Here is a 23,656-nt window from a genome sequence, read left to right on the forward strand (position 1 = left end):
CAAATAAAATTATAAATGTTTACAGATGTTTTGATACATAAAACAAAACATGGATCAATAATTGTCAATCAATACATTAGTACAATAGTTAGTTACTAAATGTGACCAATATTTTTATCATTGTGCAAAATGGGTGTCAGTTGCTTATTTGTTTCATTATATTATTAAACTTCCTGGCTTTTTTGCATCTGACACAGTATTTCTTAAAGATTATTGAATAATAGCAATTTGATTATTTGAATGTGTTTAGTGTCTTAATATATACAGAGATGGGGAACATTGGTTTAGGGAATTATAGGTTCATTTTTTTTTCATTTTATATGAAAATTAGGATGGTGTTTAAACAAGGATAGGCCATACATTAAAAACTGTAAAACTTTAGTCTACTCTGAAATTCTCATATAAAATGACAGCACTCTGAGGCAGTATTTTATGTGACAAGAATTGGAGCCCATCAGTCTCTCCCTATTCCACACCACCAATTGTAAGAAACCAGACTTTTGATTCTAATTGTGATTGACCCTTCGATAACACAGGTTTGAACTGCACACGTCCACTTAGGTGCAGATTTTTCTTTCAATAAATGTATGTACAGTACTGTAAACATACTGTCTTCCTTAGATTTTCTTTTTTTTTTTTAAGATTTATTTATAGATTTTAAAGAGAGAAAGCGCACACACACCCATGTATGAGTAGAGGCAGGGGCGGAGGGAGAGGGAGAGAGAGAATCTCAGGCAGACTCCCTGCTGTTTGTGGAGCCCGATGCAAGGCTCAGTCTCAAAACCCATAAATAAAGACCAGTACTGAGATCAAGAGTTGGATGCTCAACCAACCGAGCTACCCAGGTGCCCCCTTTATGATTATCTTAATAACATTTTCTTTTCTCTAGCTTTTTTGTAAGAATACAGTATATAATACATAAAACATACAAAGTGTTAATTGACTATTATTGATAAGACTTCTGGTTAATATTAGACTATTAGAAGTTAACTTTGAGAGTGGGGTCAAAAGTTATATGGGGATTTGGGACTGTATAAGGTTTGACATCCCTTTTCCCCATGTCCTTTAAAGGTCTACTATAATCACTTTTTCAAATTGGTAATAAGTATTGAATACCAATTACTAAATTCTAGGCTTTACATAAGTTGTCACTTTTAATGTGAACTAAAACACTGTTTTGAATGTACAGTTTGAATGAGCTTGTCAGATTTAGTGCTTTCCAACATACTTGTGAAGTGCTTTAGAAGAATGAGTGTTATTTAGTTGTTATTGAATATTGTATATTAAACCATGGAACTGTAAAATATATCCAGCTCTAGGACAGTTAATATTACTGCTAAGGAGAACCAGAGCATCTAAAATGGAAAGTAGTAAAGATATTTGAGCTTATATAACATTTTTTTTGGAAATATTCAAATAGTTGTTTAAGGATACTTAATACCTTGATATATAAAAACTTGATTCTAAGGTAGACTAAACAAAAAGTGGCACAAATATTCTGCCTAGGTTCTAATGAAATGGTTAGCACTCATAAGGCACAAACCTGACCTAAATAGTTTTGGTTTTGATTTCTACATTAATTAGCAAAGAGCCCTTCTGTTAGCTAAAAATGATAACTTTGTTTCTGAGAACCTTAGATCAGAGAGGAAGCCTTTCCAACACTTTGTTGTTCTTCTTAAGCCAAAGTTTAAATTCAAGTCCCTACTTGTTAAATAATGATGTAAAAGAAACAATTGACTTAAAACTACCTGTGGATGGATCATCTTAATGGCCTCATTCGTGTAGTCCCAAACAATGGTAAAATTTAGTGTTATTTTGTTCTTGACCTAATTTTTTTCATCATACACCTGCCAAATTTCATAATTTTTCACTGTATGGAAATTTACTTTATGGTTAATTTTTCAGACAAAACCTGTTTTAAGATAGAAAAAGCAATCATTCCCATGTTGATAACTTCGTATTTTTCATGCATAATTTGTTAGATCTTTTTAAAGTTCATAGGACACATTTGAGACTGCTTCTTTCTTTTGTAGCAATGAAGTAGAAAGAATGATGGAAAGGCACGAACGTTTTAAACCTGAAATGTTTGCAGAATTGCTGCAAGCAGCAAATACAACTGATGACTATAGGAAATGTCCTGTAAGTAGAGTTTGGAGAATATCAGTGTGCTTCTATGTTTGTAAATTTGAAAATAGACATTCAGAAATTACCTTACCAATATTAATTATACATGAAATTAATTTTAGGAATTTATTTTTTCAGTGTTATTTTTAGCAACTCTTTATACCATGTGAGCTATTTATTTGAGCACTCTTTATTTAAAAACTTTGTGAAGGAGTTAAGTTGGTGTTTGCTGATTAATTTTTTTTGAGAGAGCATGCAAGCAGGGGTTGGGAGAGGGGCAGAGGGAGACCAAGAGAGAAAATCTCAAGCAGGCTCCCTGCTGAATGTGAGGCCATAGGTGAGGCTCCATCTCATGACCCTGAGATCATGACTTGAGCCAAAATCTAAAGTCAGGCACTTTAACTGACTGAGTCACCCAAGTGCCCCTGATTAATTTTTTTAGGTTCTGAAATCTATTTGATTAAAGAGAAAGTTTCTTTTCTTCATTTAAACATTACAAGTGGTACCATTCTTTTCTAATGTAATATTAATGACTTCAGTGTTTTATTTCTCATATTTTTAGATTGAATTCTTGTATTAACAGATTTTAAAAATGCCAAAGAAAAGTACTTTGATTTAAAATAAACTTCCTGTTTAATCAATAATTAGACAAATGATTTGATAAAAGTCAATTTTAATAGGCTGAATAATTTTCTGATACATGTAAATATCGTTACTGTTTAATATGAACTGTGCAAGGTATTATTACCTGTGATATATCTGTTTCAATAATTTCAAAATTTGCCCTTTGTGTTTTTCTTTAGAGTAACTGTGGCCAAAAAATAAAAATTCGCCGTGTTTTAATGAATTGCCCAGAGATTGTTACAATTGGTTTAGTATGGGATTCTGAGCATTCTGACTTGACAGAAGATGTTGTTCGGAATCTGGCAACACATCTTTATCTTCCTGGGGTATCTCAACTGTTTTCATTCTCTTCTTTTTTGTTTTTAAATTCTTTTAAAACATACTCATATATTATAATACACTGTTTTTCAGAACTAAATTTTCTTCCTAAAGGAAATAACATTGGTATGTAATGCTGATAAAGTTCATCAAAACAGGCTAACTGCAATGTATTTCTTGCATAGACTAGTAATGGCTTTCAATTATAAACTATCTCATGTTCTAATTATCATTCTAGAATGACAAGTGATTTGTGTGTGTGTGTATGGTAATGACACGTATGACTATTAACCTAGAAAGATTTAAGATTCAAAAACCATCTATAGCACCAATTTCTTAATATGCTTATTAACATCAATATATTTTGAATTGCTTTATATTACAATTAAACTTTAAGATAATATGTTTAATGTATGTTCAAATATGTGATTTAATCAAAATTTGTTAGGAACTGTTTAATTTATCCCACATTTCCAGTTTATGTATGTATATTACTAATATAATATTAAATCCAATATAATATTGGATTAGGGAAGCTTGTCATGAGAAATATTTTTCGTAGGTAGTCAAATGTGTGACTCATCAAGTTACTGTTCCTTATTTTAAAAAAATACAGAATTCAATGTACATTGTTATTTTTTTAAACAGCTTTTTTATAGAGTTACTGATGAAAATGCCAAAAATAGTGAACTTCACCTAGTTGGTATGATCTGCTACACCAGCCGACATTATTGTGCCTTTGCCTTTCATACCAAGAGTTCCAAATGGGTATTTTTTGATGATGCAAATGTGAAAGAGGTAAGTGACACTTTGACTAACTGGGATAATTTTTGTTTTGTTTTGTTTTGTTTTAAAGATTTTATTTATTTATTCATGAGAGACACACACAGAGAGAGAGAAGCAGAGATACAGGCAGAGTGAGAAGCAAGCTCCATGCAGGGAGCCTGATGTGGGACTTGATCCTGGGACTCCAGGATCATGCCCTGGGCCAAAGGCAGGCGCTAAATCGCTGAGCCACCCAGGGATCCCACTAACTGGGATAATTATTCTGACTTTTACTTTTTAGGAGTAAATTAAATAATAATATATAAAATGTATATTACATAATATGTGAAATAATGATCATATTTTATTATATAAAATAATAAATGACCTTAATGATAATAGCATTGTTAAGTTCATACTTCCTTTTATTGATTTTTGAAATCTGGTTTATTTTATTTTATTTTTTTATTTTATTTTATTTTTATTTTTTATTTATTTATGATAGTCACAGAGAGAGAGAGAGGCGCAGAGACACAGGCAGAGGGAGAAGCAGGCTCCATGCACCGGGAGCCCGATGTGGGATTCGATCCTGGGTCTCCAGGATCGCGCCCTGGGCCAAAGGCAGGCGCTCAACCGCTGCGCCACCCAGGGATCCCAAATCTGGTTTATTTTAAAGCCAACTTTTAAACCAGTCCATTTCCAGAATAATAAAAAGGTGACTAATAAATCTTAGAATGCAAATATGTAACTATCGATGATCTGTATGTCTGAAACATTTTGTGTCTGATACATAGTCGCTCTTTGTATTTCTTTGTGAATGATTCACAATTGTTTTGTATAATTAGTGATGAAAATCTGCTTGTTTTTTAAATTATGACTGCCTTTTCAACCTTTGTGGTATTTAGAATTAGATATACCTATTATACCTTTTGGTAAATAATTTATTCAAGCATTATAATATTTTAGGGTCCCCGGGTGGCTCAGTTAAGTGTCTGCCTTCGACTAAGGTCATCATCCCAGGGTCCTGGGACTGAGGCCTGAGTTGGGCTCCCTGCTCAGCAGTGAGTCTGTTTCTCCCTCTTCCTTATGTGTTCTTTCTCTTACCGTCAAATAAATAAAATCTTTTTTAAAAATTATAATATTAAAAAAAAAAATTATAATATTTAGAAAACTCATGAGTAATGGTTTATAATAAGGAGTTTGTATCAGAATTACCTTTGAAACTTTTGAAAAAACTTAGACCTGCCTGGACTCTTAAATTCTCAATTCAGTGGTGTAGAGGCCAATACCCGATTTTTAAAAAAAAGTTCTATAGGAGATTCAGATTTTGTACATTTAAAAACTGTTGATCTTGTCAAGACTATTCCTAGGCTTATTGGCTTTGAGAATCCTATCATTAAGCAGTAAATGGATTTAAACGTACAGGTTATTTCATTGTTATAAGCAAATGATGTACAATTCCATTTGCTTTCATTTTAATATAAAAGGGCCATTTATCAGCATTATGAATTACTAAGTAAGTAGAAGGTCAAATATTCAGTATTTAGTGGATTTCTAATTCTTTCTGTGAAGGATGAATATTACAAAAATTAGAAAACCAAATAGATGAAACAATTTTAGACATTAGATAGATTGCAGGCAGTTGAACAGAAAAAAGGAAACAAATAAGATGAGCCTACTGCTTACTCCCTACAGGTAGTTTGTACAATGCAGGGGGGCAGGATTCAGATAAACCCTAGAAGTCTTAGTGAGTTGAGGAAACCAAACTCGGAATTCAGGAAGGAGGCCAAGATAGCTAAAATCACTGGACAGCTTACCAGAAAGATTGCACAGGGGGAAATTTCTGGAGACTGATAGAGTGGTGAATCTTTGGCTGAAGAGTGATCTGATATATGTGGGGCAGACCTGTACAGGGTGGGGGAAAGAATTACTGGAAAAGAGGTCAAACAATTTTCAAATTCACACAGGGCTAGGAATAGTTTGCATCCTCACCAGCAAAAGTGGAAAGACACTGTAATGCATACAGCTAACAAATAGAATCCTCAGAAAAGTATCATCTTAATAGTGGGGCTAAGTTATACCTAGACTGAATACTGCTCTGGACCTGACATAAAAAGCTTAAAATGAAGCCTTCAAAGGACCAAGATGATCCCACATAACTTAACAAATGGTGGAATGAAGTCCAGTACTTTTTAAAGGAACACAATAAAAGTCACCCCAAAATTTAAATTTCAATATGTCCTTTCAAGATCGTATTCAGTAAAAAATTACCAAATAAGCAGAAAGAAAAATCAAGGAATTAGTCCTATGTACAATTGCATCCAAAACCATGAGATACCTAGGAATAAACCTAAGCAAAGATGTGAAAGACCTGTACTCTGAAAACTATAAAACACTGATGAAAGAAATCGAAGATGACAGAAATGGAAAAACATTCCATGCTCATGGATTGGAAGAACAAATATTGTTACAATGTTCATACTGGCTAAAGCAATTTTCATATTTAATAATAATCCCTAAAAAAATACTAACAGCATTTTTCCAGAGCTAGAACAAATAATTCTAAAATTTGTGTGAAACCACAAAAGACCCCAAATAGCCAAAGCAACTTTGAAAAAGCAAAGCAAAGCTGGATACATCACAATTCTGGACTTTAAGTTATATCACAAAGCGGTAGTGATCAAAACAATATGATAATGGCATAAAAATAGACATAGATCAATGCAACAAGATAGAAAACTTGGAACTCACAACTATATGGTCAGTTAATCTTCAACAGAGTAGGAAAGAATATGCAGTGAGAAAAAGACAGTCACTTAAATGGTGTTGGGAGGCAGCCCGTGTGGCTCAGCAGTTTAGCGCCGCCTTTAGCCCAGGGCATGATCCTGGAGACTCAGGATCGAGTCCCATGTCGGGCTCCCTGCATGGAGCCTGCTTCTCCCTCTGCCTGTCTCTCTACCTCTTTCTCTCTCTCTCTGTCTCTCATGAATAAATAAAATCTTTAAAAAAAAAAAATGGTATTGGGAAAACTGGACCACTTTCTTACACGATCTACAAAAATAAATTCAAAATGGATTAAAGACCTAAATATGAGACTTGAAAATATAAAAATCCTAGAGGAAAACACAGGCAGTAACCTGTTTGACAGCCATAGCAACTTCCTTCTACATGGCTCCTGAGGCAAGGGAAACAAAAACAAAAATAAACTATTAGGGCTTCATCAAAATAAAAAACTTCTGCACAGCAAAGGAAGCAGTCAACAAAACTAAAAGGCAGCTTACAGGATGGGAGAAAATATTTGGAGATGACATATCTGATAATGGGTTAGTATCCAAAATATATAAAGAACTTACAGAATTTACCACCCCAAAAAATGAATTTGTATTATTCATTAAAAAATGGGCCAAAAACATGAGCAGACATTTCTCCAAAGAAGACATACAGATGGTCAGTAGACACATGAATAGTTACTCAACATCACTGAACATCAGGGAAATACAAATCAAAATTACAATGAGATATCACCCACACCTGTTAGAATGGCTAAAATCAATAACACAGGAAACAGCAGATGTTAGGATGCAGAGAATGGTTTGCACAGTTGGTGGAAATGCAAACTGGTGCAGCCACTTTGGAAAGCAGTGTGAAGGTTCCTCAAAAAGTTAAAAATAGAACCACCCAATGATCCAGCAATTGCACTATGAGGTATTTACCCAAAGGATTCCAAAAAATACTAATTCAAAAGGTTATATGCACCACAGTGTTTGTATCAGCATTGTCTACAATAGCAAAATTATGGAAACAGCCCAAATGTCCATCAACTGATGAATGGATAAAGAAAAAGTGGTGTATACACACACATACACACACATACACACACACGAATATTACCCAGCCATAAAAAATGAAATCTTGCCATTTGCAGTGACGTGGATGGAGCTAGAGAGTATTACGCTAAATGAAATAAGTCAGAGAAAGACAAATACCACATGATTTCACTCACATGTGGAATTTAAGAAACAAGCAAAAGGAAAAAGGCAAACCAAGAAACAGACTCAACCACATGTAGAGGGCAGCCCCGGTGGCTTAGTGGCTTAGCGCCGCCTTCAGCCCAGGGCGTGATCCTGGAGACCCAGGATCAAGTCCCATGTCAGGCTCCCTGCATGGAGCCTGCTTCTCCCTCTGCCTGTGTCTCTACCTCTTATTCTCTCTCTCTCTCTCTCTCTCTCTCTCTCTTTGTGTCTATCACGAATATATAAATAAAATCTTTAAAAAAAAGTAATGAACTATTGATACATGTAACAATGTGGAAAAATCTGAAAAACAGTATGTTAAATGAAAGAAGTGAGACATAAAAACTGATTCTGGGGGTGGCTGGGTGGCTCAGGAGTTTGGTGCCTGCCTTTGGCCCAGAGCATGATCCTGGAGTCTCAGGATCGAGTCCCATATCAAGCTCCCTGCATGGAGCCTGCTTCTTCCTCTGCCTATGTCTCTGCCACTCTGTGTCTCTCATGAATAAATAAATAAAATCTTAAAAAACAACAACAACAACTGATTCTGCTTCTGTAAAATTCATGAAACAGAAAAAACAAAGTGACAAATTTAAATCATCGGTTGCCAGTCACTGCAAAGGGGGTACAAAGAAAGTTTATTAAAGGAGATACATGATTACATGTATATATTTGTCAAAATTCATTGGTATACTGTAACTGGGTAGTTGTATTTCATGTAAATTATATTCAAAGCCAGAGAAAAGGATATTTATATTCTAAAATAAACAATTTGCTCAAGTTATTTAGTACTTTGATAGAGCAGTTTATTAACAAGTTCCATCTTGAGTTAGTATGTAGCAACATTTTGGCACTCCTTACTATCCACATAGTTTAAATGGTCAAAATTTGAAGGAAGAACTGGGTGTATAGTCACTATGAGTTTTACATTTGTTTTGTTTTTGAATTACTTTAGTTCCTCAAGTATCTCAGAATCCAAGATAAGAAGGGTAAACAGCTAAATATGTGTGGTTTGAAAAAGCTCAAGGACTTTTAAAGATCCCTTCTCTGCCAAACCCCCACCCTATCTTGGGCCCTAGGAGATCACTGATCTCACTGTAGATTAGTCTTTCTCATTCTACCGTTTTGTAAGAATAGTGTCTCACAGTCTCTATTCCTTGTATTTGGCTTCCTCTACCAAGCATAATACCTTTTAAGATTCATTCATGTTCAGAAAAAAAATTTTTTTCATTCATGTTATGTCAGTGCTTAATTGTTGTGTTCTATTACATGGCTGTGTAACAATTTATCCGTTTACCTTTGAAGTATGACTACTTTGTGTGAACATAATTTTTTCCCCATTGTTCTTAGCTAGTACTCAGAAGTGGAGATGCCTGGGTGGCTCAGTCAGTTAAGTATCAGATTCTTGATTTTGGCTCAGGTCATAATCTCAGGGCCATGAGATGGAGTCCCACGTTGGGTTCTGAGCAGGATGTGGAACCTGCTCTCTTCTCTCTTTCTCCCTCTGCCATTCCCCCCCCCCCCCTTTTCTCTCTCAATTAAAAAAAAAATATATATATATATATTAAATACTCAGAAGTGGAACTTCTGGGTTGTATGATAAGTATATGTTAAACTTTATAAAGAACTGGGAGATTGATCTTCAAAGTGATTATGCCAATTCACATCCCTATTAACAGTTTATGAGAGTTCTAGTTGCTCTGTATTCTCAGCAGTATTTTATGTTTTTAGTCTTTAATTTTAGCCCTTTTAATGAATGTACAATGTTATCTCAATGATGTTTTAATTTGCATTTCCCTTATGATTAATAATGTTTTGAGTACCTCTGTGTGTGCTAATTGGCCATTGTTATATATATATATTTTTTTTGGTGAAGTGACTTCAGATATTTTGTCCATTTTAAGTTGGATCCTCATATTAATGAATTGTAGGAGTTCTTTATTTTGCACACAAATCCTTTATTAGATGTGTGTGGCTTTTTTTTTTTCATTTTCTTAATGATAACCTTTATTATTTTTTTTTTAAGATTTTATTTATTTATTCATGAGAGACACAGAGAGAGAGAGGCAGAGACACAGGCAGAGGGAGAAGCAGGCTCCATGCGGGGAGCCTGACGTGGGACTTGATTCTGGGTCTCCAGGATCACACCCTGGACTGAAGGTGGCTCTAGACCGCTGAGCCACCCGGGCTGCCCAATGGTAACCTTTAAAGATAAGCAGAAGTTACTAATTTATTTTGATATGAAGCCCATTTTAAGACTTTTTTCTTACGTGGTTTGTTTCATATCCTGCCTTTTTTTAAATTTTATTTTTTTGAGAGAGCATATGTGCATGTGCAAAGGTTGAGGAGGGACAGAGGGAAAGGAAGAGAGAATTTCAAGCAGGCTCCACACTCAGTGCAGAGCCCTACTCAGGGCTGAACTCCATGACTCTGAGATTATGATGTAAGCTGAAATCAAGAGTCAGATGCCTAACCAACTGAGCCACTGTTTGATGTCCTAAGAAATCTTTACCTTCTCCAAGGTTAAAATGGCCATCCAGTTGTTTTAGAACCATTGCTTAGTAGACTCTTAAATTTCTCCATTAAATTGCCTTTAAATCTTTGTCAAAAGTCAATCTATCATGTATGTAGAAAAGCTTTTTAAAATTTGATAGTCTAAATGTTGATATAGTAAGTGTATAATTTTGCCCATCAGTTTTATAATGACTGTTTAAAAGATGTTTATTAGACTAGTTTAAAATAAAAGTAATCATATAATATGAACAGCTGAAGTGCTGTTACCTGAATTCTTAAAAAAATTTTTAGTATACAAAGTAATTTAGTCTCTGCTATTCAAATGTGTAGCACATTGATTACAGTATTTTGTTTTGTTCTTATTCATCGTGGCTTTTTTTTAAAGGTTGGAACTAGATGGAAGGATGTGGTCTCCAAATGTATCCGATGCCATTTCCAGCCACTGCTTTTGTTTTACGCAAACCCAGATGGCACAGCAGTTTCTACTGAAGATGCGCTTAGGCAGGTCATCAACTGGTCACATTATAAATCCGTTGCAGAAAACATGGGTAATTTTTAAAAGTTCTTTTTAGTGTTCTTTTAGTATCATAGTCATACTAAGTATTAATATACTGAAGATAAAATGAATTTTGAGGATAATTTTAAAATTCAGTTTCAGTGAAGCAGAGTTCAGGAAAATTCTTTTACTTTGAGTTAATCTTTATAAGGAAGCCTTTCCTTACCAGTGGCCTCTAAAGCACACTCAGGAGCTACCCACTTCTGTGATCACACAAGCACAGAAGGGGATACTTGACTGCAAACTTTCTAGTAGTAAATATTGGGAATTAAAGTGAGTTATAATGCTGAAAAAAGTCTAAAGGAGCTAGGCCATTTTTGGATGCATTACAAAGCATGTAGAAATCCTTTAAAAATGTCAATCCTTTGAGTTAATAACTAATTATCCCCAGTATTAAAAATGATTCAGGGGCACTTGGCCAACTCACTCAGTCGGACATGCAACCCTCCATCTCAGGGTTGTGCGCTGGAGCCCCACATTGGGTGTAGAAATTGCCAAAAAAAAAATATTCAAACTTCTTTTCTTCTGGTGGGGAGGAGGATAGGAATAATACATTTTTGTTTGTCCTTTAAGGATGTGAAAAGCCCTCAATTTATAAGTCAGATCATTCAAAAGAAAATGGATTTTGTGATCAGGCGAAACAGAGAGAAAATCAGAAATTTCAAACAGATAATATTTCAGCATTTAGTCGGAGCCATATTCAAACAAGTGGTGGTGGAGGACCAGGTATGTATTTAAATCATCATTTTTACATTGTCCCTGAGTAATTACACTTCCCCCTTCCTTTTTTTACTGCATCTGTAATTTCTGCTAAGTACCATATAAAAAAAGAGTGCTTCACCTTGACCATGAAGAAAAAATAACAGCTAGATAACAAGATTTTGTCTTTTAACTTATGCATTTCTCTCAGACTTGTAGTTTGATCCGAACAGCCAGAACTTGACTACTGTTTGGGTTTCTCCATACACTCAGAGCTACAGCATCCTGGAGGCAATCTGGACAGTTACCAAAGAAAGTCATAATGTGGCCTTTCCTTCTAGGAGTTAATTATTAACTTGTAGAGGAAAAACACAAGCATACGAGCTAAATTTAAATTTGCCATTAGTGAATGCAACAGTAGTTCAAAGTTATTATAATCATACTTGATACTTAACCTCATTTTTATTCAAGTCTCCCTCGTTATCATCATCCCACAACTTTGATTTTCACAAACCAAGTTCTGTGACTTGGGTCCAAAATGAGACATTGCAGCATGATGTGTATAGTTATGGTTTAGAAATACATTGAACTTTGATTTTATGAGCACCTTTAAAATCCATTAATGAAATAATGTCTAACCATAAAAGTGACCCATTTAATCAAGGTGGGTAGGATCTAGAATTAACAATTGTTGTCAACAAAGAATTATAGTAAATGCTTTTAAAAGTTCTTAATGGAAAAAAAATTTAAAAAAAAGTTCTTAATGGAGTATTACTGTTACCGTCAATATCGTTAATACTCTTAGATTAAGCTATTTGTCAAAAGAGGACTACTTTTAAGCTCAGAAACTATGTATGTGATTACAAACACAACATCAGAACCAGGCAACTTGGGTTCATAATCCTGGTTCACATTTACAAGCTATGTGAACTTGGGCAAGTTTTTAACTTCTCCGTGCCTTATTTCCTGATCCACAATGGAGACAGTAATTGTACCACCTCAAAGAAGTAAATGAGTTAAGACTTTAATAATGTCTGATACATAGCGACCACTCAGTTACCTTTACTTTTATTATTTCAATACAAGATCTCTTCTTTTTCCTTTTACTCTAGCTTTAGGAGCTATACAAGAAGTTTTAAAAGTCAACATGCATCTACAGTGTCAGGATAAATCACATTGAGTTTTTTGGTTAAACATAAAAATGAGTTCATTCTATACTTTATATTTTGTTTTTAATATATAACATCTTAAGAATTTTATATAGTTCAGTTTGTACTTTTGTTGAGCAGTTTAAAAAATGATTTATATTATTTAAGAATGATTTCTTTTACAGTTAAGTTAACTCACAGTGATCAAAGGGAAAAAATAAAAGACATTTCCAGAGAATGTGCTTTAAAAGCCATTGAACAGAGGAACTTCCTTTCATCACAAAGGAAAGATTTGGAGAGGGGACAAAGAAAAGATTTGGGCCGACATAGAGGTAGGTTAAGAATTTAAAGTGTTCATTTGAAAAGGAATTGCTAAAATCTTATTTTTAAAATAAATTTTATAACTTTAATACAATTTAATATAATTTCCTTATATTATATATATTTGTTGACATGTTATATATCTTAATAGGATTTCTTTAATACACCTATTAAATCTATAAATATAAAATTTTTCCAATTCTTATTTAATTCTAGCCCGGAATACTTGTGCTTGTTTTGACGTTTTAACTTTCCTTTTAATGATAAATTCAGGTCACCCATATGGTACATTCAAATAAGAGGAAGGTTATAAAATTAAGGGAGAAAAGCTTTTTTTCTTACAGCCCCTCACCTTCCCTCTATTTCACTGTTTTTTTTTTTGTTTTTTTTTTTTTTTTTTTTTTTTTCACTGTTAATAGTGTGTGGTTCATTATGAGCATGTCTTAGTCTTTATGGTTTTCTCTTTACAGCCATACCATAATTTAAATGATACTTTTTAGACTTTAAAACTTGATTTAAGATTTTTGCTGCAAAAAAAAAAAAAAAAGATTTTTGCTGCAGTGGTATGTATCATTTTATACCTTTGTGTACTTTTTTGTTTATAGCTACAGCATAAAATTCTTTCAGGAGAATTACTGGGGTAAGGTGTGTTTATTCTTTTTTTTTTTTTTTTTTTTATGATAGTCACACAGAGAGAGAGAGTGAGAGGCAGAGACACAGGCAGAGGGAGAAGCAGGCTCCATGCATCGGGAGCCCCACGTGGGATTCGATCCCGGGTCTCCAGGATCGCGCCCTGGGCCAAAGGCAGGCGCCAAACCGCTGCGCCACCCAGGGATCCCTGTTTATTCTTAATTTTGATGGATGTGGCTCTGTTGCTCTCCTAAAAGACTGAACCAGTCTGCACTCCCAGTAATAGTGATTAAATGTTTTTTTTATACTCTTACCATCATTTGGTTTAACAAATTTTAAATCTTTACTAGTATAAATGATGAAAAATACTTTTATTATTTTTTTTGAAAAGTACTTTTATTATGATGATTTAATTTTCACTAATTTGAGTGAGATAGAATATTGGCTTTTAAAAAGCCTTTAATTATGATCTACGTTAGAGGTCACTTTTCAAAATTATTACAGAACCACTTATAAATGCCTCTCATTAAGCATAGAGAATGAAAAAAACACCTTTCAATGTCATATTACTGTGTGATATAATATAAATCTTATAATTATTATTTACATATTACTGCTTAACATTTCTCAAAGTACTTGGCTTGTAACTAAAAAATGTCTCTGAAGAATATTCATTTGTATCTTTAATTATTTAAAGATTTGGTTGATGAAGACCTTCTGCATTTCAAGTCTGGATCACCTCCTGCCCCAAATGGCTTTAGACAATATGGAAATCCAAATCTATATCATAGTCAAGGAAAAGGACCATGTAAACATGACCGAGTTGCCCATCAGAGCCGAGCTTCTGCACAAGTACTGAGTTCAAGTAAATCCCAAATTCTTGCCCCAGGAGAGAAAGTAACTGGCAAAGTTAAGAGTGACAGTGGCACTGGATATGATACAGATAGCAGCCAAGATTCTAGGGATAAAGGAAGCACCTATAGTGGCAGCAGTAAAAGCCGGACCCGAGGTTGGAAACCTATGAGAGAAACACTAAATGTTGATAGTATTTTTAGTGAAAGTGAAAAAAGGCAGCATAGTCCAAGACATAAATCAAATATCAGTAACAAAGCTAAATGTAGCAAAGATCAGAGTTTTAACAATTGGTCAAAAGAGAACCCAAAGCAAAAATGTTTAATGACTATCTATGAAGATGAAATGAAGCAGGAAATAGGAAGCAGGAGTTCCCTTGAATCTAATGGAAAAGGAGCAGAGAAAAATAAAGGCCTCAAAGAGACTACAGTTCATGGTGACAATTGGCAGATGCAAAGGACTGAGTCTGGATATGAAAGTAGTGATCATGTCAGCAATGGATCTGCTAATTTGGATTCACCTGTTGTCGATGGAAATGGTACAGGAATGGATATCAGTGGTGTTAAAGAAACAGTATCCTGCAGGTAATACACAAATTGAATGATTTCCCCCCATAATTTTCTACTGTTATGTGAAGTAATTTTCAAAATCTGGGGTCAACTAAGGGTCATGGAAAGAGCTTGACTTCAGAGGGAAGAGACCTGGGATATTGCAGGTTATTTGATATTTCAGGTTTTGACTTCAGAGGGAAGAGACCTGGGATATTGTAGGTTATTTGATATTGCAGATTTCTATTTTAAATAGTTATTTCCTGATTCCAGAAATATTTTTAGGAGTGCAGAAATACATTGTCATTGTTGACACTGATAACTATTAATACATACTAGAGGTTTTAAAGCATAGATTTAAATTGGTTGTGTCTTAGTCATTAAGCGAATTATTTAATTTTTCAGTCTATTTAATGTTCATTATCCTATCTCTAATATCTGTAAACTCAGAGATGGGGAGATTGTCTGCTTTCAAAGCCAGCATGGAAGAGAGATTTTTCCTTTAGCAAATATAAAAGAATGCAGCCAAATAACTGAAGTTTGTGTTCGATTAATTTTTAATTCTGAATATATTTGGGGCAGCCTGGGTGGCTCAGCGGTTTAGCGCCACCTTCGGCCCAGGGTGTGATCCTGGAGACCCAGGATCGAGTCCCACATCAGGCTCCCTGCATGGAGTCTGCTTCTCCCTCTACCTGTGTCTCTGCTCCAATCTGTGTGTGTGTGTGTGTGTGTGTGTGTGTGTGTGTGTGTGTCTCGTGAATAAATAAAATCCTTAAAAAATAATAATTCTGAATATATTTGTATGTTACAGTTAGCAGTATATTTGCCCTTTTCTGTGAAACCTTTTGTCCACAGCTTAATTGGCTTTTAATCCAACTAAATGAAACATCTTAATTTGTTATTAGCTGGTGTTTTATCACATTTATTATTAAAAAACCAGATTTGCAAAAATCAGCTGCTTGTATTTTATTAAAATAATCATTGCAATCAATAAAGTCTTCCCAAAACTTTTTTATTTGACAGGGTAATTTCATAACACTTCTTGGGAAGGGGTAGCTTAGGGTAGTAGTAGGAAGGTCAGGACTTTGTAACAAGGTAGACTTTGATTTTAAGTATTGGCAAATTGATTTGACTTTGACAACCTTAATATCCTATTATAAAATGAGGTTAATAACATTTTAAGTGTTGTTATGGAGATGCAAATTAAATAATACACAGTAATCCCTAGAAAAATACATGGCATATAATTGTTTAACAAATGTTATTTCCAAAAAAAAAAAAAACAAAAAAAAAAACAAAAAAAACAAATGTTATTTCCTTTCTTTTTCTTAGATTCTAACTACAATAGTAATTACGATAGCTAATGTATTTGGTGTGTGTTTTCTTCTGTTTTCTAGTGACCATGTTAGGACAAGCAACATAAATGTAGAGTATGTCAACTGTTCCTCCCAACAGAGCAAAAACTACTTAGAAGGTAAAATTCTATTTTAAATATATTCTATATTATAGATTATAGTAGCTGTAAAGAATAAATTGTGGTAATAAGAGTTAAGAAGCTAGGAACAGTCCTATTACTGATAAGATTATGAGTAATGAGGATGGAAGTTGGGAGGGTTCATGCTTAAAGGCTTTGAAAGGTTGGGAATAGCTCCTTCAGGGAACGGACAACGAGGGGTGTGTGTCAGTTAGGAGAGCCTAGGTTCTAGGCTACGCAATGGTAACAACTTCAGAATTTCAGTGTGTCAACACATTTGTGTTTTGCTCATGGTACATGACCAGTGGAGATCAGCATGGAGTCTCTTCCTAGAAGTCACTCAGGCTAGTGAGACTCCATCTCCATGGATGCTTCTTTGATCCTTACAGTATTGTGGGGAGATGAGATTGAAGGAGGACATAACAATCACTTAATAACTTCAACCAGAAGTGATACATCTGCTTCCACTCACATCTCATTGGCCAAATCTCAATCTTAATAGCCAAATGTAATTTCAAAGAGAGTGGAAAAGTGCAGTCTTTACCCATGCCTGGAAGGTGAACTGAAATGTCTGTGGACAGTCCTAATGTCTGCCACAGGAGTCAGGGACAGGATAGAAAAATGAATAAGCAGCCTGTTAGAAAAGTTCAGTTTGAAAAAAAAAAAAAAAAGAAACAAAATTAGATGTTTGACTGTATATAGAATTTAGGGTTGCTACTAAGAGGATATACCTGAAGGATTTAGGGGAGAAGGATCGAGGAAAAGTATGAGCAAGGAGGTTATTGAGGTCGCAATTAAAAACACTATTTTCAAATGTTAGAATTCAGAGGATCAAAAGAGATATAATTTTTCACAATAAAAAGTAGCCATGAAAACAAATTTTAAAGTTTGCTTTTAATTTTTATCATTCTTAAGGCTTTTGTGGAGATTATTTTAAGGTTATAGGCATTGAATATGATTAAGTGTTAAATTATTTTGTTTTTATCAAGTGGTATAATATCAGAAGGAAACACTTATATTAAGGAAATAACCTTCCTTTCCTATATAAAATGTCTCGCCTCTTTTAAAAATCTGATAAAAGTCTGGTAACCAAGTATTACAGGAAACAGTAAAGGGCTGGCCAGAAATCAGCAGCAGAAGTTGGTGAGATTGAACAATAACCACAAGTTCATTACTTTTTAAAACACGATGCTTGTTTCCTGATGGTAAAAAAAAAAAACACGTCATAGAGTTTTTGATAGAATGCATTGCTATAAGAGCTTTGCAAGTGGCTTTCCCATTTAATACAAAAGAGTATGTATGTAATCTACTTAGAAATATTTTTTTATCGTGAAAAAAAATTCTTTTATTGAGGTAAAATACACATAACAAAATTTGCGACTCTAACCATTTTTAAGCGACAGTTCAGCGGTATTAAGAACATTTACTGGTATTAAGAACTGGTTGTTGTACAACCATCACTACCATTTCCAGAACTCTTTTCAACTTCTGAGACTGAAATTCTGTTCCCATTAAACAGCTCTTCATTTCCCCCTCCCTCCCAGCTTCCAGCAACCAGCATTCTACTTTCTGTCTCTATGCCTTTGACTACTCTGGGTACCTCAGATAAGTGGAATCATACAATACTTGTTTTTTTGTGACTGGCTTACTTCATTTAACATAATGTCTTCAAAATTGTCCAGTTTGTGGCATGTGTCAGAATTTCATTCCTTTATAATGCTGAATAATGTATGTTGTATGATATAACACATTTTGTTTATCCATTCATCTACTGATGGACATTTGCTTTGCTCCTATCTTTCGGTTACAGTGAGTAATGCTCCTATGAACAGTGGTGTACAAATATCTGAGAATTCCTGCTTTCATTTCTTTGAGTATATGCCCAGAAGCGCAATTGCTAAATTCTGTGGTAATTGCGTGTTTAACATTTTGAGGGACCACTACACTGTTTTCAACAGTTGCTGCACTGTTTTATTTTACATTCCCACCAGCATGCACAAGGGTTCCAACTTTTCCATATTTTCATCAAAACTCGTTATTTTCTGGGGTCCTGTTGTGATCATTGCCATCACTAATCACTAATGGGTATGAAGTGGTTTCTTATTGTGGTTTTATGTAACCCACTTACTTAACTACAAAAATTGCATTATATTAAAATTATTTCTTATTTAATAAACTTCAAAGCCTATCATAGTTTTTTTTTACATTTGTTTTAAGTTCGATTTGCTAACATATAACACCCATAGTTCGTTCTATCATAGTTCTTTAAGCTGGTCTTTGCCTTGAAAATCTTTTTTTTTTTTTTAATTTTTATTTATTTATGATAGTCACACAGAGAGAGAGAGAGAGAGAGGCAGAGACACAGGCAGAGGGAGAAGCAGGCTCCGCATGCACCGGGAGCCCGATGTGGGATTCGATCCTGGGTCTCCAGGATCGCGCCCTGGGCCAAAGGCAGGCGCCAAACTGCTGCGCCACCCAGGGATCCCTGCCTTGAAAATCTTTGTTAATGCTTCTGCCTTATGGTGTCTCTATGTATTTCCTTCCTCTGCTCTTTGAGAACATGTTAAAGTAGTATAGGAATTGTTTCCCTAAGCTAAAACCATGCCATGCATGGATTTTTAAGTAAGGCACAATTTAATTCTTTGTGATTTCATATAATTTTCTTGGCTTTCTCCTATTTATTTATAAACTGGGGGCACACTTATAATATTGACCTGAAGAATCACTTTGTATAAATAGCTAAAGACTTAGAAATTAGAAAGTTAAGGAGCGTTAGAAATTTTTTTATTTTCATATTTTATTTGATATTTAAGTGAGTTTTTAATACAATCCAAACAAGCTTATTTGATGTCAGAGAACTAAAAATCTATAGTAGTGCTATTGTAATAATTGTATTGGTATTTTTTCATTGACAAGAATAATAGATTTCTCTGCCTATGTCATTTTGGGTTCTGCAGCTTCAAGCTATTATTTGGGAATGCTGTTGAAATTTCACAGTGTTATTTAGATTATTATAGCTTTCCTTTTAATATGGGTCACTAATCAGGAGAATTTCAAATGCTTTAAATTACATTCAAGACAGAAGACATTATATATTCAAAAGTACATGGTTGGGAGAAAATATCATATATTGGAAGAATATGGGTAGTTTGGTCTATGCAAGGCTGAGTGCATATGTGGAAATTATGAAATGATAGAGGATGGATAGAAGCCAAATCATGATGAAAATTTAAGCTATTTTAAATCCTACAGTAGGTGGAAAGGCACCAGAGGACAAGGAGAGTAATATATACCAGTTTGCATTTTAGAAAGACTCTGGTGGCAACGTAGAGGATGAATTTGGAGCAATGAGAGAAAAATTAGTTAGATAACTACTTGACCAGCCTGGAGAGAAAAGGTGAGGGCATAAATGAAGGCAGTACCAATATCACAAAAGAAGATTGGAGTATTTATAAGAATGTGTAGACAGCGGAGTCAGTTTTTATGACAGATGTACAAAAGGGAGGAAAAGGAGGAAGCTGGGGATAACTGTATTTGGGACTTACATAAGTAGATACATCATTTACCAAATTAAAGAATATAGGAAGAAGAAACAACTTTGGGGGGATGAGAGGAGATGCCAAATTTATTCTTAGATTTGTTTTATCATCTAGGTAAATAGATTTATTAGGCAGTTAGGGATATATGGCTACAACTCAAGAGAGATGATGTATTTGACACATACGGGAATTGAATGCCATAGACATGGATTGCATCATGCAGGAAAATTTTCAGGGCAAAAAATAAACAAGGAAAAAAAATAATAAAATAAAATAAACAAGGGAAAAACCTTAGGGTTTGTTAAGTAAGAGAGATGGGCTAATGATAGAAGGAGCAGTTTTGGGAAAGTATGACGAATAGCTAAAGGGTATGAGAAAATACAGGAGATAAGATTATCACAGGGAAACCAGGAAAATGGGGAGTTTCAAGACAGGTGGCCACAGATCGAGCAGAATAAGGATTAAAAAGTACAGGTTTGATTTAGTTACTAAGTCATTAGTGATAGAATAAAAGCAGTGTTAGAGGAACAATAGAAATAGAAGGAAGTTGGGGCGCCTGGGTGGCTCAGTGGGTTAAGCGTCTACTTACACTCAGGTCATGATCCCAGAGTCCTGAGATCAAGCCCCACATTGGGCTTTCTGTTTCTCCCTCTCCCTCTGCCTGCTGCTTTGTCTTCTTATGCTCTGTCAGATAAATAACTAAAATCTTAAAAAAAAAAAATTATCTATGGTCTCCCAGTCATTAAAAAAAAAATAATAGAAGCAAGCTTAAGGTAGGACTGAAGTGTTTAGAAGAGCCATGTTTGCAACTTAAAATGGTTCAGAAAAAAATGGAATAAAATTAAAATTATTTAATTTTAATTATAGATTAAAATTTACAATAGGTGAATCTGAGTAAAGGATATACAGGTATTCTTTGTGCTTATTTTAATCTTTCAGTTTTTCTGAACTTTTTGAAATTATTTTCAAATAAAATCTTAAAAAGTCTTAAGAAACTACAGTAGAATAGAAAGCTAATAAAAGAGAAGTAAAAAAAAAAAGTCTGTTCAAAGAAGTAGTACCTAGAGAAGAAAGATGAAACCAAGAGCTTAGTTTTGCAGTTATGTTGTAGAGGTAAGGAACTAATGTTGTACAGGGAAGAGAAAGGTGCTAAAATAAGAATGGAACAGAACAGTAATTGATGGGAGTAAGATCTCTCTGGAGGTGGAATGAAAATGAAAATGAAACAAAGAAGGTAAAGAAGACATTTAAAGTTTTGTGATTTTTCCAAAGTATTCAAATTTTATTAAAAACAATTTTTTATTGTAAATCAGATCATTGATTAGATTATTGCTGTTGAATATTTAGGCTTTGTAATTGTAGTATTATTGTTATAGTTTGAAATCTCATTATATGGGATCCCTGGGTGGCGCAGCGGTTTGGCGCCTGCCTTTGGCCCAGGGCGCGATCCTGGAGACCCGGGACTGAGTCCCATGTCGGGCTCCCTGCATGGAGGCTGCTTCTCCCTCTGCCTGTGTCTCTGCCTCTCTCTCTCTCTCTCTCTCTCTGTGACTATGATGAATAAATAAATAAAATCTAAAAAAAATAAAAAATAAATAAATAAATAAATAAAATCTTAAAAAAAAAAAAAGAAATCTCATTATACAACAAGAGTGAAGATTACATTGTCTAGACCAGCAGTTTGTTTTTATTGCTACCTGAGCCTGTTTTAAACATAGGTCATCTTTTCAGATGAAATATATATTTTGATTTATATTTATATATTTTGACTACTGGGCCTGTTTTTAAATAAAATATCAAAATTAGCATTATTAATTAAAGCTTCTTTAAAGCTTCGTTTAAAGTTTCTTGCCTTGATGTTGAGGTGTCTTATGTGCCAAGTGTAAAAATCGGACTGTTTTAGATTTGCAAAGAACCTGGAGCCAGAATTCCCAGTAAAGACACATGGATGTCTATGTCAGCAGAAGAAAAAAATAACACATCTATTTTTAACTTAGTTGGAATTCTGAAGTCAGACCACTTGGTTGAATGCCTGCCATAGTGATATTAAAATTTCAAACATGTTTATTAGATCTCTGCTGCCTCCTGCTGTCTGTTATATGGATACATTAATAACAGTAAAGAGTTTTTTAAAAATCAAGAATTTTTTCTGGTGTTTGTGAATAATAAACTTGAAATTATGGATAGGTACAGTAAACATTTCTGAAATTAAAATCAAAGTGAGGGCAGCCAGGGTGGCTCAGCGGTTTAGCACCGCCATCGGCCCAGGGCGTGATCCTGGGGTCCTGGGATCGAGTCCCACATCGGCTTCCTGCATGGAGCCTGCTTCTCCTTCTGCCTGTGTCTCTGCCTCTCTCTCTCTGTCTCTCATGAATAAATAAAATCTTTAAAAATAATAATAAAATAAAAGTGAGTGGAGAATTATAATGTAACTTCAACTACAAATTTTATAATGTAACTTCAACTTACAAATTTGTAAGCCTCAAGTGAGGCACTTGATAGTCTTGAGTTAGGTCAGGGAGAAAGGTAGGAAGAATTTGTTTCAGTTTATACTTATCTAGTCCTGGTTTTGAGAGTCCAGAACATTGTGGACAGGGTGGGGGTGATTTAAAAGAAGGAAAACAGTTGTGTTTTTCATGGAATTGTTTATTCATTCTCCAGACTTTCATTGATGTCTTTTATGGCTAGATATTGTGCTAGGGGAAACAATGAAAGGGGGACATACTGTACAACAATAAAGAGCTTACTACAGTCTAGTGGATGTAGGAGTATGAAATCTTAAACAAATGAATGCCAACTTGTAGTTCTCTTCATTCTACTATCTTTTTATTGGAAGGTATTATTTACTGTGTGAGCAATATTGCATATAGGGTATTAAATTCTCATATATATATTATATAACCTTTCTTGGAAATTCAAGGTTTAACTTGCAGAGGCTGATGATAATCAAATATAGATTTTTCTTTCCCCACAGGATAATATTTAGATGTTTTGGTCAACAATAGATTCTAGTTGAATTTTGAGTGAGAGTAGTTTTTAAAAATATACCCAGAAGACTGACTTAGGGATAAAAAGTCATGTAAGATAAAGTTCTTTGTTATTGTTTAAAAAATAAAGTTGCTGCTTTAATAACTGATTTTGTTTTCTTTGTGATCTTCAAGTCATAGATTTGGAGTATAGTTAGAAGCATGAGAATGAAAGGAAATGTAAATGAACATGATGAAAATGCCATCTAAAAATAAGAGAGGGGATCCCTGGGTGGCGCAGCGGTTGAGCGCCTGCCTTTGGCCCAGGGCGCGATCCTGGAGACCCGGGATCAAATCCCATGTCGGGCTCCCGGTGCATGGAGCCTGCTTCTCCCTCTGCCTGTGTCTCTGCCTCTCTCTCTCTCTCTCTCTTTCTGTGACTATCATAAATAAATAATAAAAAAATAAAAATAAAAAAACATTAAAAATAAGAGAGGATACTGAAAACTTACTAGAACTGTATAGAAGTATAGGCAATTAATTGAATATTCAAGCTAAAGCCATATAT

The 23,656-nt window shown here is 34.4% G+C and overlaps 1 protein-coding gene across 3 annotated transcripts in view; it reads left to right on the forward strand.

Moving 5' to 3' along the window:
• Nucleotides 1-23,656, forward strand: part of USP53 (ubiquitin specific peptidase 53) — a 65,099-nt gene that overhangs the window by 35,307 nt on the left and 6,136 nt on the right. For all 3 annotated transcript variants that reach the window (XM_072810126.1, XM_072810127.1, XM_072810128.1), the window contains 8 exons: nt 2,034-2,139; nt 2,928-3,074; nt 3,715-3,864; nt 10,741-10,903; nt 11,485-11,637; nt 12,944-13,090; nt 14,407-15,145; nt 16,507-16,583. In XM_072810126.1, coding sequence (XP_072666227.1) covers nt 2,034-2,139; nt 2,928-3,074; nt 3,715-3,864; nt 10,741-10,903; nt 11,485-11,637; nt 12,944-13,090; nt 14,407-15,145; nt 16,507-16,583 — 1,682 coding nt within the window. The remainder of the gene's footprint in view (nt 1-2,033; nt 2,140-2,927; nt 3,075-3,714; nt 3,865-10,740; nt 10,904-11,484; nt 11,638-12,943; nt 13,091-14,406; nt 15,146-16,506; nt 16,584-23,656) is intronic.

Source organism: Canis lupus, chromosome 33, assembly GCF_048164855.1.
Source record: "Canis lupus baileyi chromosome 33, mCanLup2.hap1, whole genome shotgun sequence".
NCBI classification, from domain to species: Eukaryota; Metazoa; Chordata; class Mammalia; order Carnivora; family Canidae; genus Canis; species Canis lupus.